Here is a 17,989-nt window from a genome sequence, read left to right as displayed (position 1 = left end):
GTATATATTATATATAAAAAAATTATATATATATAAAATATGAATGGTGATTCTTGTGTAAACCTGGCCTCTATGGTATTAGGGTGTTGTGGTTAGATACCATGGTGTTGCTATGTGGTTACTAGGGTTCATGATGGTTTCGAAGTGGAAGTTTGTTGGGCCAAGTCAAAAAAGCCCAGTCCCAAGTATTTATGATCTGGCACAAGTCCTAATTTATCCTCATATACACTGCTGTTCAAAAGTTTGGGGTCGGTAAGATTTTCAATGTTTTTAAAAGAAGTCTCTTCTGCTCACCAAGGTTGCATTTTATTTGATTAAAAATACAAAACAAACCCAGTAATATTGTGAAATATTATTTCAATGTAATACAGCTGTTTTCTATGTGAATATATAGTAAAGTGCAATTTATTCCTGTGATCAAAGCTGTATTTTCAGCATCATTACTCCAGTCTTCAGTGTCACATGATCCTTCAGAAATCATTCTAATATGATGATTTGATGCTCGAGAAACATTTATGATTATCAGCACAGTTGAAGCCAGTTGTGTTGCTTCATATTTTTGTGCAAACCGTGATTCATTTTTTTAAGGATTCTTTGAAAGTTCAGGAGAAAAGCATTTAATTAAAAAATAATTATTTGGCATTATTATAAAATGTCTTTACTGTCACTTATGATCTTATGACCTTATGATCTTATCACTTATGAATTTAATGCGTCCTTTCAGAAGAAAAGTATTCCTTTCTTTAAAAAATAAATAAACCTATTGACCCCAAACTTCTGAAAGGTAGTGTAATTGCTGTCAGATGAAAAACACATACTGTATCTCCAAACTTTTTTATTTTTTCTAGAGCATGGAAAAGCTCTTTATCATAAAAAAATCTTACAAAATGAATCAAAATGATTTAGTCACCTTTAGCACAATCTATCATAACATATCTGTTAGATATTTGTATTGAACTTTTTTAATTGGGGTTCAATGGCTCATGTTTCCAGTACTCAGTTGATTGATTATTGATTGTTGTAGAATTCATTTTTTTATATGCATATATAAACTGAGTTTTTACTTACTATTTTACCTCAAAATCAGTTTTCTGGGCTTAACACATGAACTACAGACTCAAGTGTAAAGTGACAGCCAGACAGCTGAGGAAACCAAAACATACGAGATTTTGACACACACTTCTCAAAGTCAGTGGAGATACTTCTTATATAGACAATCAGACTAAACATCCCTTCAATGGTCATTTTGATGCACAATTCAAACAGTAGGAATACAGTCTACAGTAAAAAGTGACAATAACAAAATCAATTTCAGATTATATTACACTATATATACACTAATACTTACACTTGAAATGTCTACTTAAATGCAAACCAAGTGGCATATTAAAGGAATGACACAACATCACAATGTGTGTGTGTATAAAGTATTTTTTTTTTTTTTTACCATGGACAGTGCTTTTTGAGTATTGTGCAACAGGGGTTCAGGAAGCTGGGAGAGGTGTATACACTCCGGGATTTTTATTGTTCCTCCATCAAGGTCGGCAATGATCACATCGAGCTGTAAACAGAAACCAAAACCCAATCAGAAATTAGCGAATGAGTTACCAGCATCTAACCACCTGTTTTGAAACAGATTGAAAAATGTTTTTCTGTATAGCCTTGAGCTCACCAGCTCTTGGATCTCGCTCTGGAACATGGAATGCACTCCGATGATGAAGGGCGTAGGCGAACTCAACACCTCCAGCAGTCGAGATGGGAGGACGGGGATGTAGGGGTAGCTGTGGTCCAAATGAGAGTTAGGCAACCGCAATCAACATGTCAAGCAGATGTTAACATCAGACTGTTCTCATTACATACCAAGCATAAAAATAGTACATACTATTGCGAAAGACCCTTAAAATAGAACTGTTTGCAAAATTACACTCTTATCATTTGTGAAGAGTACACTTTAATTCAAGCTTTTTTTGGTATGTTTCATTTGATACGGCAGTGTCCTAGTTTTTACGCAACACACTTAGATTGAACTAGATCGGCTTAAAATGTAGCTAATGAAATGAGATGCTGTTATCAAGGCAACTGAAGGTCAATTATTCTGGGTATATCACTAACACTCGATGTTGACCCACCTGTACTTTAAAGGAAACATGAGGGTCTCTAAGGCACGGCAGGCCTCTCCTAGTCTCTGATAGCTGGATGAATGGAACAAAACCTTGTGCTCCGTCAGAACCGCACAAAAGAGACTAAGAACATTCTGGATTCCTGGAACATATAAACACAATATAACACAAATGCACAATTACTAATGCAACATTTGCTGAGCAACATTTCTTCAAATGTATAAAAGAAACGTCCCTGAAAACAGAAAGGGCTAAATATCATCCGCTACCTCATGATATATTTATTACGACACATACATCACAAAATACGATTGACACATTTGCCGGTACACAAGCAGGCATGGTGAATACGATCCAACAATCTTATTTACAATCCAAAAATACTCAGAACAGGAATCGCGAACCAAACATAAAGTTAACGACAACCAACAGACCGAACTCAAGACTTAAATACACAGGGAAGATAATTAATAGAACAAGAACCAGGTGCGTAACTCAATTAGAAACCGTAGTTAGAAACAAGAACGAGAACTCAGGAAAACGAAACAGGGAAAACTAAACCAAAACAGAATGTGACTGCAACATATCCAAAGCCATAATATTATTATATTCACATAATATCAGGGCCTGGTTTCACAGACAGGGCTTTGAATAAGAAAAATAAGAATAAAATGTAATATTTTTACATTTCATTTTATAGCGAGTATAAAATAAGAAAGAGAGAGAGAGAGAGAGAGAGAGAGAGAGAGAAGGAGAGAGAGAGAGAGAGAGAGAGAGAGAGAGAGAGAGAGAGAGAGAGAGAGAGAGAGCTATTAGATCTTGATTGTTAACGGTTTAAATTCAAAGCAAGAAAAAAAACTCAGAATTAATTTTATTCTGAGTATGAAACAAGAGATGTATGACAGAGAACTTAATAGATGAAAAATAGATTTAAAAAAAAAATAGATGTTCCACATAACTAAATATGTTAGATAACTAGTCCATATATAAGGTTGCAGATTAATACCAATAATACACAAATTATGATTAAATTGCTTCACCTAGTTTCTAGGCCGATTGCTACAGTATAATGGATTGTGTTTCTTGGGCAATTTTATTTAAAGTTAATCTGCAAGTAAAATAATAAAATCAATATATCTTACTTATTTGGCAAGTAAAGTAGCTACGAATAACCAAGATAATGTACCAATGTCATTATCAATGCGTTGAAATTGTGACTTTCTGGCCTTGTTTCCGTCGTTTTACATAACTCAGTAAATCTGGCGTTTAAACAACACAGAGAACACATGCAAATAAACAACACTATCAGTGGGTGCAATTCATTTGCATATTTGTTTCTATCATGATGATGCAAAAATGCCTCAAGAATGGCAAATATGAAATAGAGACATAAATTATACAGCGAACTCCTCAACGGGAGTCGTCGGAAAGAGTGAGAGATAAAAGTTTACAGTTCCTGTTTTTGTTTGTCATCAACATACCACTGAGACTATTAATCACACGCTCGGCAAAAGCCGACAGGCAGCCATTAACAGACATATCCGCAGCGCTGTCGGGGTCAGCGTTCCCATTATGTCTGTGTCAAACTCTGATACGCACCAATAAACAGGAACAAGATATGAAAATTCACATTGTCTGTCATGTTAACCAAACACCTGACTCCAACAATGCGCAAAGAGAGGATTGGAAGTCAATTGCATACCTGTCATTCCATTCGACCCGTTTTAGAAACGTAACAGGTAATCGTGAACGTGTGACATGTTGAATCGTTTCTAGCATGTTCCCTACAGGAATGACTACCTACTCCTGATTGTTCCTTAGAATCTCAGAGTCGTCTCCTGCCAAATACAACAACACATTTCATAATCTTGTTTGTGAGGCATCCAGTAAAACTTGTCCTGACCTTGTGACATTCACTTATCTTTTGGAATGGCTACACATTTCTGACCCATACATAGACGGGGACACAAAAAGCTGCAAACAATAAACAGTGAGCCTTATGATGGCAAACATGTTCCTTTTCCTCTATTTCTCATGGTGAGACAGGCCATTCTTCAGGCCTCACTCTGATGTGACCTCTCTGGGACGAAGGAAATGTGGATACAGTCATTTGCACTGATGTCCTATTGCAGGCTGCGAGAGGAAACGGACGTCTAATTTGACAGACAAGTGTTCCTGTGTTCCTTATTTGATTAAGAGAACGTGAAGCAGAGATGTTGAAGATGTTAATCGCGTGGATCCACGGTAAGATGAAGATTTGCATGTGAGAAGGCAGCTTATTAAAGGTCGCTAATGTTGACATAACCCATTTAAAAATATGCAGTCTAGCCAAGGATGAGCTCTGAGGTAGGGGACTCTGATAAATCTGTTGCTGATTCACAGAGGAGAAAAATGGAGAAGAGGTACAGCATAAATTATACAAAGGAGATCAAGACGTCATTTTTATTTAGCTTGAACACGTAGGTCGACATGTTGTTGGGATATTACAGGCTTAGGTAACTTTAAGATCAGACCCAGAAGTACCAGACATCTGGGAGGATGATACATTGACCTGATGATCTTATCAGAGGCCATGCACCTAGAATGGTATTTGGGGTGGTGTTTTCTCCTCTGTTTTCTCACAGACCATGGCCGTCTTACACCCCCCACTTGTGAACTTTCTATTGGAGGACAAAGAGCAAATGATCTTGACAGTCAACTAGGGAAGTTGGTTTGTTTCTCTCATAACATCTTAAAACATCTTGGGAAGCAAGAGATGATGTTGATGTATGATATGATTTATGACTTGATATGACATGACATTATGTTATATTATATTATAATACACTAAACATACTATCATTCAAAAGTTTGAGTTTAGTAAGATGTTTTGTAAATAAATTGATAACTTTATTCAGCAAGGATGAATTAAAGGAGAACTCCGGGCAATTTTTAAGTTAATCTTGACCGTTAGACCTTTGTGAGTACTGACTATAGAAAAAAAAACGAACCGGATTGGTGCGACCGCGAATGCCCAGAGCTCCCACCCAGCTAAAATGGCAGCTATGGGGGCATGGATATAAAGAGCGTTTTTGAGCCTCTTAACAGACACAAAATGCATTTAAAATGTTTGTCCAACATGAACAGGGACCCTACATGTGAACAAGATACGTTTAGTAACTTTAGCAACAAGATGCGTTTAGTTCTGAAAGGCACAAACACGAACCATTTCTTCTTCACTTGTAAGCAACTCTAATCTTAACTCGTCGCACATGATCAACGCTCCTCCCACCTGGACATTGTTTACCTTTTCCGGCTACAGCACGGGACTGCAGCGCGAGACTACAGCTTGCTGTCTAAAAGACTATTTAGGTGAGTTGAAACAATGGCTAAGTTGCTAAACATATCTTGTTCACATGTAGGCTCCCTGTTCATGTTGGACAGACATTTTAATTGCATTTTGTGTCTGTTAAGAGGCTCAAAAACGCTCTTTATATCCATGCCCCCATAGCTTTCATTTTAGCTGGGTGGGAGCTCTGGGCATTCGCGGTCGCAGCTAAGTAGCAAGCACCAATCCGGTTAGTTTATTTTTCTATAGTCAGTAATCACAAAGGTCTAACGATCTAGATTAACTTAAAAATTGCCCGGAGTTCTCCTTTAAATTGATCAAAAATGTAACTAAAACATGTTGCAAAAGATTTATATTTCACAAAAAATGCTGTTCGTTTGTTTTTAACAATGATAATAAGAAGTTTTTTGAGCAAAAAATCTGCATATTGGAATGATTTCTGAAGGATCATGTGACTCCGAAGAGTAGTTAACTCTTCAGAAAATTCAGCTTTGCCACCACAGGAATAAATTACATTTGATAATATGTTAAAATAGAAAACAGTTGTAATAATAATATTATTACAATGTAATAATATTATAAAATTGTAACAGTATTTTCGAAATATTACTGTATTTTGGATCAAATAAATGCAGCCTTTATGAGCATAAGAGACTTAATAAAAAATCGTGTATGTTGTATTCTATAGAAACGTATGTATATGTAATCTATATCTATCTATTCATCCATCTATCCATTTATCTGAATCTAAATTTTCTTAATATTATTTTATGTACTTTAAATATTACTTTTTATGTTTGATGCAATATGATTTTGGGGTGAAACATGATCCAGTTGTTGACTAGCTTTGTGAGGATCATCCTTTAAGACGACAAGGCGACTGTCGCTCATATCAAAGCACTTAGACAGACGGTCATGTGAAAAGACAAATGTCAAAAGAAAACACTACTTTAAAGGTTATCAGGTTTATAAAGAGAATGAAGGGATTGTTTAGTAAGAGCATTATTAATCAGAGATCTACATAACTCCAAAAAATATGAGAAATCTCCACATTAGCCCACTTCTAAGTTGAATAGTTCAAGTCAAATCCTGGCCAAAATAAATCATGATCAATCTTAAAAATAGTGCACAGTACAATTACAAAATTATGATATTATATGACACAAAACAAGGAATAGGGGGAAAAGGGTAAAACTAATTTCTTCATTTCCTCAACACAAGGTGAACAAAAACATTCAGTGCCGAACCGAGGCCTCCGAGTTTATTTGACAGATTTAGAACGTGCTCTGTTAGTTCAATTTGAAAAATCGAATCTTACATGCCGACAAATGGCATTAAGGATGTTGACATGGTGTTAATTAGTCAGTTATAAAGTTGTGCGTGCACATCTGTCCAAATGCCGCGTGTTCGGTCCAGCTGAACGTGGGACAGCACACACACACCATTAGTACATTCCTCTGCAGGCCACTGCAATGCAACACCAATCTTTCATAATAATAATCAATTATTTTAAATGAATATAAAATTATAAATTATTTTTATCTTGATTATGAGAACTGGATTTCTTGAAACATATTTATGTTTTTGTGTAACAAAAAATGACACATTTGACGGATCACGGTACACTTTCAAAACCATGTGTGCATTCATAGGTTGTGAAAGAACATTGAGCAGAAAGATTTGTTTTTGAGTACTTCTGCATAGAGAACAAAACATGCAGCCAGTGTGACTTAATCACACAGAAGAGCTGCATCAAGTTACAAGAAAAAAGAAAAAAATTCTATCATCAGTTTTTAACATATTGCATTCTTCAAAATTGAATACAACGGTTTCCATTACCAATTACATTATCAGGATATCCATTTAAGTGGGAAAAGTTGCGTCCCTGCGCTGCCTTGTGACTCTGTTACCTGCCATTCTTCCGACCTGACCCATTCATTCTTCACTGTTGGTTATTCATTAAAGAGTCTTTTTCGCTCGCTGAATCCACTTCTACTTCCTGACAATCTTGTTCTTCAATAAAAGCAAAATCATCTGACCATCTGTACAAAGACTTCACAATGTCACAAATGTACTTATTTGATCGTGAACGAGGAGGCGTCTCAATCAGCTCCCTAGTTCAGGCGTCAGGGCACTGATCAGGGAGGCCAGTCTAGTCTCAATCGCAGAATCCTTCCAGTGCACTGAAAACATTTGCGCCCTAAAAAGTCCCACAATGCAGTGTGAAAACCAGGGAGCCACCCTAGAAATTACTCTCTTTAAAATTGTAAAAAATCCTAAAACTTTAATTTCCATTATTGTAAGTTTATATGTGAAAGTAAGCGTCTGATAAGTCGTTCTTCAAAGTAAAATATAAAATATAAATCAATTTTATTTTTAAAATTGTTATTTTTTTATCCACTGTTATGACAGAAGGAAAAAAAACTAAGTACATTTAACACACCTTGACCATTGGTGGGAATATGAAGGCATTTACAGTATTCAGCATATATACAATGTATTTAAGCAGAAAAAAAATTGTTTTCCCCTGTTCTCCTTATGCTCATATGACTCCTCTCTACAAAAACATGTTTACAGGAAGGGACAGTAAGCGGAACTATAAAGGACAGGAGATGTCTGCATAAATATGGAAAAGATAAAAAATGTGTCAGAGGCCCTGTTTACACTTGGTATTAAGATGCGCTTTGGTCGATCGGATCACAAGTGGACGACGCTAAATACAGGTGTAAACGGGGTCTAAAACATTTTGAGTTTGTCCACTTTCAAGCACTTCCAGAGGTAGTGGGTAACACATTCGACTGGATTGCTTTCAGAATTCAGAAAAGTGCGCAGAATTCACTTTATAAATCCCAGTTAGCGGAAGATTGTGCGCACATGCGTCTCCTCCCCGAAACAACCATATATGGAGCTTACAACGCCTAGTTTTACTATGCATATCCTCATCTGCATATCATTTGCATATGATTATTCATGTTTAATGAATAACATGTTTAACGGTACAAGACATTAGGAAAATATGAAATGCGGCTGTGCTGTCACATCAGTTACATTAATAAAAACTAGTTGCCTATCCTTGCCTTGTTTTTGAATAAATAAATCAAATAGTATTGAATACATTTCGGAGAAAGTTTTTCCCAAATCTTTTCCACTGGCCAAAGAGTATTTTTAATTGATTTATGTTTTTAATGGAAACAGATAGACCTTGTTGTGCATTATTTGCACGAAACCATTTTCTCAGACAATCTGCTATTATCATGATAAGCAATTATCTCTTTAGTTAAAATATTAAAACACAGCATGCCAGAGGAAAAGTGTTCGAAAGCATTGCATCCACAACAAATATTTCTATTTATTGAATATAAAAAATGTTGTAACTTCTCAGTAATGATTTCATGTAATTTAAGTGTTTAACTACATTAATCAGAATGGCATATTTAATCTAAATCGTTACAACAGAAGCAAAACAAAGTTTAAATCATTGTTTTATTTATTTAAACTGTTATTGTGAACATGAACTGTATTTATGATTAGGACTTATAATGAAGATTTACGGTTTTAGATGCGTTATGCTATGCGTCAGTTTCACTAAACAGCCAAACGCGCTCGCTGGCGAGAACATTTAAGAAGGGATGGATGTTTGCTTAATGTAATAGGCTTGGTTTGTGAAATTATATTTGTATTATCTTTCTGTATATGTATAATTTTCTTTAGATTTTCTGTCTAAAAGTGACCAAAAAGACATTTAACTCCAGCTCACCATTGGTGTCGCCAAACTGCTCCATCTCCAAAATGTTCGTACGCATGGGTCAGAGTTTGCGTGCAGGTGCGCAAATTTTCCCGTCAAGTTTGTTTTTATAAATCACAACTTGTGCGTTGTAAGTGCCGTACGCCTCTTTCAGGGCCTGTTTTGTGCGTACGCAATGGTTATAAATGAGGCCCCAGGTGTAAACAGGAATGTGTCTCCCTCGTCCACTTGTGATCCGATCGACCAAAACGAGTCTTCATACCAGGTGTAAACAAGGTCAAAGAATAGTTAAGATCTAACATGGAAGTATACAATGCAAAATATACACTGTATACATTGTTCTACTGGGATACTCCTATAAAAGTCAAAGGTACCCACCTAACTGTTGGAAGAGGAGCGCTACGCTTTTACAGCTGATTGGCAGACTGTCATTCAGTGGGGTCTGGATGAGCTGCCGGTCTCCCGCTCCCAATGAAAAGAGCTTCTGAGAACATCAACACAAATATTGTGGTCTGAATAAATGCATGAAGCAAATAACAATCAATGAACACCTCAAAGTTACATAAATAGTAGAATACAGGCTTAAATCACTTTTTCACTGATAACCACTATGGTGTTAAGGTCATATTTCGACAACTTCATCTTTAAGAGTTTTTTAAAGAGGTTTAGTAAGTTTTTTATTTCTAGATCTTGGTTCTTGTATTGGAAGAAACAGCGGATGTGGATTAAACAGAGCCAATAAGATGCACATGGATTGTTTCATGAACAGATGCGCGCTCATGTCACATTCCAAGTGGATGGAGTTAGACTCACACTGAAAGATGAATATATACCTCTCCTGAGGTTTGTTTATAACTTAACCTCTGTTTGATCACCATGATGTCCCAATCCAGCTGGGAAAATAATGGTTTCTGGAGGAATTTTCAAATGTATTTGTGAATTACATCAAAAACAACATAAGCTGGGGATTTCAACACGAGTGCGTGCAAAACTCTGCGGTCTACATATATATATATATATATATTTCCCCTGAAACCAATATCTAGATTGTTTAACTATCTATTTGGTGATTTATTAATTTAGCCTGATTTATATGAGCGGGGAGTACAATAAAGAGTAGTGGATTTAGAAACTGTGTTTAAAGAGAAAACATACGGTTTGAGAACAGATTTGTTCACAGCTGCTGCATTAGGTGAAACAGAAACCAAAAAGAAAAATGATACGCATAAAAGTGAGGGGAACTGCATTGCTCAAACCAGAACATGAGAGGTACATTTATTAATATTTTAGCTCTAAACAAAACTACAAGGCTTCTCTCACTGACCCCTAAAGCCCTTTCCACCTCTCAGGAGTCCCCAGTGAAAACATTATGGAATGTGAGACACCCATAAGATGCTGGGTCCTCAAGGTATACAGGTACACAAAAGAACCCTGGCTAACCCTCTGCGTGCTCGAATATCCACAGGGGTCAGGGTCGAGACTGATGAGGAATTCTTTGGTTAAAGTAATGTCTGACCTGGGAACCTCCAGCCACTGGAACCAAGCATGTGAAGAGGTTTGCCACCAATCCTTCCAGAGGGAAGCTCAGACGGTCTATGTACACGGTGTAGATCAGTCCCAAGCAGCCCTGAGAGAAAAAAAGCAATACATACAGCTTGTCCTGACTCACAAATGTAAAAAGTACTTGCAAGCGAAATCTGAGTGATTACGAGTGGAGCAAAAGCCGCTGTCACAATATTGGTGTTGACCTAATAACTTTTTTCCATTGCCAAACTTGTGTGGATGGATGGATGGATGGATGGATGGATGGATGGATGGATGGATGGATGGATGGATGGATGGATGGATGGATGGATGGATGGATGGATGGATGGATGGATGGATGGATGGATGGATGGATGGATGACCTAATAACTTTTTTTCCATCGCCAAACTTGTGGGTGGGTGGAGTGATGGATGGATGGATGGATGGATGACCTAATAACTTTTTTCCATCGCCAAACTTGTGGGTGGGTGGAGTGATGGATGGATGGATGGATGGATGGATGGATGGATGGATGGATGGTTGACCTAATAACTTTTTTCCATCACCAAACTTGTGGGTGTGTGGAGTGATGGATGGATGGATGGATGGATGGATGGCCTAATAACCTTTTTTCCATCGCCAAACTTGTGGGTGGGTGGAGTGATGGATGGATGGTTGGAGTGATGGATGGATGGATGGATGGATGGATGGATGGTTGACCTAATAACTTTTTTCCATCACCAAACTTGTGGGTATGTGGAGTGATGGATGGATGGTTGGATGGATGGATGGATGGATGGATGGATGGATGGATGGATGGATGGATGGATGGATGGATTCAGGTCAAAAGAGTCTATGATATTCTGGTCCATTCTACAACGAAAGTCTAGAGAGTCTAGAGACTTTTTTTATTCTACTCCTAATTTAAAATCACAAGTCTTTTAATCATTTATCAACGAGACAACATATGGACTTTATTCAAATCCATAACCTAAAGAATGAGCGATAGTAATGATGCTGTACTTGGCAAACATAAATAACAATATTTACTTTTCAATCGTTCTTTGGAAAATAAATCCGGAGAATTATCTGTATAAATAATAGGAAATACCAGCAGGGCATAACAGTGCCCTCTACAATGGGCACATTGAGAAACAAAGGGATATGGTGTGTGACTATAAACATTTGGTCCTTTACCAAGTAATACAGCTCAACTAACTTATTCCCAGGCATAGCTCATGCCAAATACATGAATGAAGGCCAAAAGTACAAAAACTTGAGGCAGGCAGGCAGCAAAAATATTGGATGGAGTGGATTTCCTGCTTTTAAGCTCCTGTGATATTCCTCTCTGTCTCTGTAATTGCTGTTTTTATTGCATCAGCAGACATAAGTCTTTGACTTTAATGATTTAAGGACTTGTAAATTAATACCGTTCTCAAACCAGTGATGGGTTTAATTATCCTAAATCCAACTAAAGCTCCAGCATAAAAATTCCTAATTATGAACAAGTGATTCTAATCGAAAACGTGAGTAAAAATGATTACTAAAGTTACTGGTCACTTAGGAATTGTATGACATTGCATGGTCTGTAAAAGAAGAAAACAGCTCCCTCGCTAATTGGCGGATCTATTGTACATCTTCAGAATATACAAAATCTGACGTTTACATAAGGATCCAAAGTTTTTGTTGTTGTTGTTGTTGTTGTTGTTTTTTAAAACACGTTCCTAGCATGAAGTCACAACTAAATAGTTTTTTTTGAGAGGCGGTGTTTCACAAAGAGATTAGATAAAACAGGATAGTTCAAATGATCAGCACTGTTTGCCACAAATAGATAAGGAAACAACACAGGACAGGACAAAAATACAGGACCACTTTTTATGAAATGGTGAAATATTTCAAAAATTGACGGACAGAATGATGTATGGATAGATAGATAGAGAGATGGACGGAAGGATGGATGGATGGATAGACAGGGACGAACGACACATGGATAGACAAACAGACAGACAGACTTTATATTACCCTAAATATTTCTGGGTAATCCAGCCTGGTGACAAGAATCAAACTTTTGGGTGAAAAAATTTGAGCTGGCTGGATTAAACCATCCTCCTCTTCCTCTTCCTCATCACCATCTGCCTCCAGCGTCTTTGAGCCCTGAAATGGAAAAGAATCAAAAACATTTTTTTTAAAGTTTGGGCTGAACAGAATTCCATGTGGCTGAGGTACTCCTTGAGTTGTTGGACAAGTATAGAGCAATCACATGAGATAAGACCTGGACGTGACTCCGGAAGAATCAACATCTGGGTCAGATTCACTCATAATGTCTTTAAATTTAAACAGACTCTATTGAGACTTCTGAAATGAGGAGTTCAGTACTTTTTTTTTTTTTTCAATGGAAATATTTTCAGTTGATATTTACACACTTTTTTGTGTTAAAGGCATAAGGAACACAATTTACTTTGCATTATCAAAAACAATCAATATTATAGCATTATAATATATTATATTCATTTACATTTTAACTGATTAAAACACTATTTATTAAAAACCAAGTAACATGAGAAGTTGCAAAAAATGGTTCATTCAAAGCGCATCATTTCAAGTTTGTACTTTCGTGACGAAAAGTAGTGTTATCCGAGCTGGTGAGTAATTTAATGACAGAGTGGAAAAAGAACAGCAAAGAGCGAAGACTGAAGACTGAAAATCCAATGTCCTCAGAGGAGATGGACTGTACGTCTGATGGGGGATTGCAGGGCTTTGTTTCTTAATTATTTGTTATTCACCACCGATAAATATCTAGGTTGAGGAGTTGAGAGAGCATTGGAAAATAATGCATAAAGATCAAATGATTGCATGTTTTCATAATCATTGATAAAGCTGAGCTTATAGATAAGCTTAGTCTGTATAAAGTGACTGTCGCTCAGTATACAGGCTCAGTCCGGTTTCCTAAAAGAAACTAAAAACAGCACTGCACTTCAGTACATCAAATGTGATAATGATCATGAGGTCAGCCGAGCAGCGCTGCCTTTTTTCAAAGAGCAAGAGAACGATAAGAGAAGAAAACCAAATTGTGACAGCGTGTTGACAGAGTTAGTGTCGCAAAGGATGGAGATAGTTAAGATAGGCTTGCATGAGGAATAAAGGAGGGACCCATGCTGGGTGTTATGAAACCACAAAGGGAACTTGGATGTGCTGGTCTATTTATAGATTTTACTTTTGGAAATTGGCTAAATTTTGGGTTTGTTTAATGCAAGGGTCTTGTCCCAAGGGCTGAAATGCTATTGAAATTAATCTAGGCTCACATTACAAGTCCTGCTTTAGTGTACGAGTTAGATTGGCTCCATGTGAGTATTTGGGAAAATGTAATTTCCTAAATAATCACATCCAAAGATGCAATCAGTAAAAAAACAAATCATAGTAATTACACCATGTACAACCCAAACTGAGTTTATGGGACAACGGGAGGATTAAATCAATGATAAACTATCAATTTAGGCAAAAATGTAGTAGGTCAGAAACTACATACCAAAAAAAAAAAAGTGTTCTTAGAAATGTACTTTTTTTTGTATTTATGTTGGTTTCCTTTGGTTTAAAGAAACATTCACATTTATGCTGTGAATCGCCTGTTCATAACCAGGGATTTTTATGTTGGAGCTGTAGTTGGATTTACAATAATTAAAACCAATTCAAGTCATTAAAGTCAAAGACTTCATCATTAAAGTCAAAACAACGTTTAATATAATAACAATATCGTGGTGCAACCATGAAGTTTAAAGTATTAATATTTTTTTAGTTTTTGGAGAGTCACACCACATGATATTTTGTCATAAAAAGGTCAAATTACCAGATATGTTATATTAGGGTTGTCAATAGATTACATTTTTTAATCGTGATTAATCGCACACTTATCGTGAAATTAAGCATACACCATTTATCTTGTTTAACACGTTCATTTTGTCATCATTTGCTATATCCAGCAAAGTAAACCAGATGATATTTACAAAACTGTATTGTATACAAGATTTCTAAGGTAAATGTAGGCGTCTTTACAAAAAGGGACACTTGGAGACTCCAAAAAGACACCAAATAACCAAGTGATGCATATACCTATTACAGTACACAAATCCATTCAGAATTAATACACACATTATCATACACATGACAAATCAAAACATTATCCTGAATGTTTGTGGAAACAATGTGAATGTACTCAAATGTGTCTTCACAATTTTTTGTGGTGAAGGTTTGTGTGCGCATCCATATAACGGACTCACGTGTGCTTATGGTACAGATCCTGTACATCCATACCTTGATTGCAATCTTCATCTTAACTAGCAAGATGCTGCTTTGCTTTATCAAGGAGAAAAAAGTATTTTGCTTATCATCTGGCCATACAGCGGTGGGATGTTTAATCGTTTCATTCAGTCTGTATTTCAAACATTTTGGTACGTTGGTATTTTACCTCAAACCATGAGCTCTGTCATATTCTGTGATTCTTTCTGAAAAGCCTCTTCGGAAAGAATCACTGAATATGACAGCGCTCATGTTTTAAATGAAAACCTAAACGTAATGCGAGTCTGTATTCTCTCTGTCACCCCTGATGTAATCAGCCAGGGCTGCGTTTCCCAAAAGCAACTTTTTCCCAAAAGTTGATTGTAAAGAACCCAGGTGGAAATGGTCTCCATGATCAACTTGGGCTCACAATGCTTTTGGGAAATGCAGCCCTGGTTTACTTTACATATTAGTGGTGTTTTGAAATTATTGTTTGAATGAATTTGCTTACTGTATCATTTGACTGAAAACTTTCCACAAGTTTAGCTGCTTAAAATGATCTGATCGCTAACAGAGAAGCAAAACCAGGTTACAGGTGCTTGCGCCATTGTAGATACTCCGTGAGATAAACTCTAACTTCAAAGATCATCAAACTGTGAGAAGTAAATTGCGTTAGACGCAATTTCACGTGCTTCAGTAATTTATTTGTGTTATTTGCATGCAATTATTTTAGCACGTTAAGGATTTTAAATTAATCACATGCGTTAATGTCTACAGCCCTAATATATATACACATATATATATTATAGAATTAATAATGACAAAAAGCAGACATCGTTATCACTCACTGATAAGGAGGAGAGGTTTTCCCTGCATCACCTCCCACTGCTCACAATCTGCTTCTAATTGTCCGGTTTGAGTCAGCGTCAGGCCTGCAAGTTTATAACGATACCTACCTCTCAAACCCTGCTGTCTAACCCCCCGCACTGGAGTCCATTTGATTTGCTCAGACAGTGAAAACATACCACAAGATCCACTTCATCTTATCAGTGGGAGCACGGGATTAAAATACCCTCACAGATGGGAAACACATTTCAAGCTTATTGGGAGGATTTGGTTCAATTATGAAGAAAAATACATTCCAAGGCTGCCTCTTCCAATCTGATAAATGAAAATATCTTTCAGTGTGTGATGATTTTACCTTAAGTGGGCTTAATGGTGTAGCTTTAGGAAAGTACGCAACACCTGAAATGCTTGGTCCTGTAGACGTGTTAAAAACATTAAACGCATAAAAAGAAGCCCATAAACGAGAATTGTGTACTTTCAATGACTTTACTCCAAGACTACCACATACAGTTCAGGATGATTATACTCACCCCAAGAAAACTTAATGGATGCATAAAATGTGTTTGGACGGATTATACTGTAGTGTATAAGTGCCCTCAACATCTTAGCTAAGCTCCATGCCTCTAGGTTACTATTGTTGACTCATAGGAATGAACTAAAGATTCCTGTGAACATTTCAGTAAAATTACTCATAAATGGTAAAACTTGATTGAATACTACTCTAATGTTGCCTGGATGTGACGGTTTACACCTGGTCACTTCATGCGTTTTGTCTGATCGGTTAGCTATCCGGTCGTGAAAAGACCAGGCCAAAATGCTTTTGAGATTTAAATATAAATCCAATCACTCAAACCACTTCAGGAGGTAGTTTGAGACAAATTCCAAATAAAACTGGACAAGTGTAAATGCATCTGGTTCTTAAAACCATATATGTAAATTTGACTCCTCCCAAAATAAAATTTTTTAAAAAAGCGTGTGAGAGCATGTTAAAGGCTACATGACATGTTATAACCAGATATAACAGCACTACTGCGCTGCAGATGAGTAGCTGAGTATCTCTTCAGCGAGCTGATGTGCAAACTGTCGCAAATGAAACTGAAAGTTACACATGCTCAACACACAATCATCTTTCATTAAAAGTAGTTACTTAACAATGTGATAGAAATGCTGAGACTGCAAATCAGAATAAAGAAAAAGGCCTCTCGCGGTTGACTGGTGCAGACACATTTATTATTGTTTGGCGAATTTGTGTGGGCAAAATCCAGTCATTTTAATAGGAATCCATGCGATTAGGAATTTCACTGCATTGACCAACAAAAAGCTGAAGGGTTTCCATTTAGAGGCATGGATGAATAGTATGTGAATTGGGACGGAGATATACACTCCACGGGTTAAGAGACCATCTAGCATCTATTCACGTGACGTAAGGAAAACAGTCCCAGGAGACATACAGCATATGTATGTGATAATGGGCTATTATATGAGATAATGGGCTATCATGGTCACTATGTGAAAGAAGTCATCCTGCATTACGAACTTCTGGATAAGTGTATCAAAGAAAAACAGAGGAAGAGACAAAAGCAGACAGATTGAAAAGACCTTTCCGAAGACATTAAGGCAGTGAAGTTGCGATTACGAATGATTCGTCAGTCTTAATGTGCCTGATGACACTGTGAAGTACTCTTCATGGGTGGTCTTCTCTCTTAATCTCGCACAAGGCTCAGTAGTTAAGGATGTAATATAAAAAAAAAAGATTTACAGTCTCACTGAGAAAGAGAAAGACAGAAAGCGATAGAGACAGGGGACAGAGAGGAAGACAGCGCCAGCCAACAGCTGGGGGTCATCAGAGCTCAAAGACTTGACGTGCTGAAGTTCCTGCCAAATGGTTTTGTAACCTTCTGGAACCACCAGCCTCTAAATACAAAGAATTCCTGCTTTTATTGACCGTTTAATTACACATTCTTATCCTGTCATGAGTTTGTTTATTTGTGCTCAAGTAAAGCAACAGGAAGTTAACAGTAAATCAGCATGCTGGCATCCATGTAGATGCTTGTGGCAAGCAGGCTGATTCATAGTGAATCTGCAAAGGAAACCATTAAACTTCTAATAATTTAAACAGTAAGCAGTCTGCTTAACAAATTAATGTGATTCAC

At 36.8% G+C, this 17,989-nt stretch overlaps 1 protein-coding gene across 3 annotated transcripts in view; it reads right to left on the bottom strand.

Annotated features, from left to right (window-relative positions):
* Positions 1-17,989, bottom strand: part of sbf2 (SET binding factor 2) — a 146,559-nt gene that overhangs the window by 80,199 nt on the left and 48,371 nt on the right. For all 3 annotated transcript variants that reach the window (XM_077201808.1, XM_077201809.1, XM_077201810.1), the window contains exons 4-9: positions 12,741-12,872; positions 10,710-10,820; positions 9,572-9,677; positions 2,130-2,262; positions 1,673-1,781; positions 1,448-1,561 (exon numbers count right to left, since the gene is read on the bottom strand). In XM_077201808.1, coding sequence (XP_077057923.1) covers positions 1,448-1,561; positions 1,673-1,781; positions 2,130-2,262; positions 9,572-9,677; positions 10,710-10,820; positions 12,741-12,872 — 705 coding nt within the window. The remainder of the gene's footprint in view (positions 1-1,447; positions 1,562-1,672; positions 1,782-2,129; positions 2,263-9,571; positions 9,678-10,709; positions 10,821-12,740; positions 12,873-17,989) is intronic.

This window comes from Siphateles boraxobius, unplaced genomic scaffold (assembly GCF_051911475.1).
Source record: "Siphateles boraxobius isolate OS27281-9 unplaced genomic scaffold, OSU_SipBor_1 48, whole genome shotgun sequence".
NCBI lineage: Eukaryota > Metazoa > Chordata > Actinopteri > Cypriniformes > Leuciscidae > Siphateles > Siphateles boraxobius.
The sequence above is the reverse complement of the archived record's forward strand: the minus strand, read 5'-3'. Positions and strand labels throughout refer to the sequence as shown.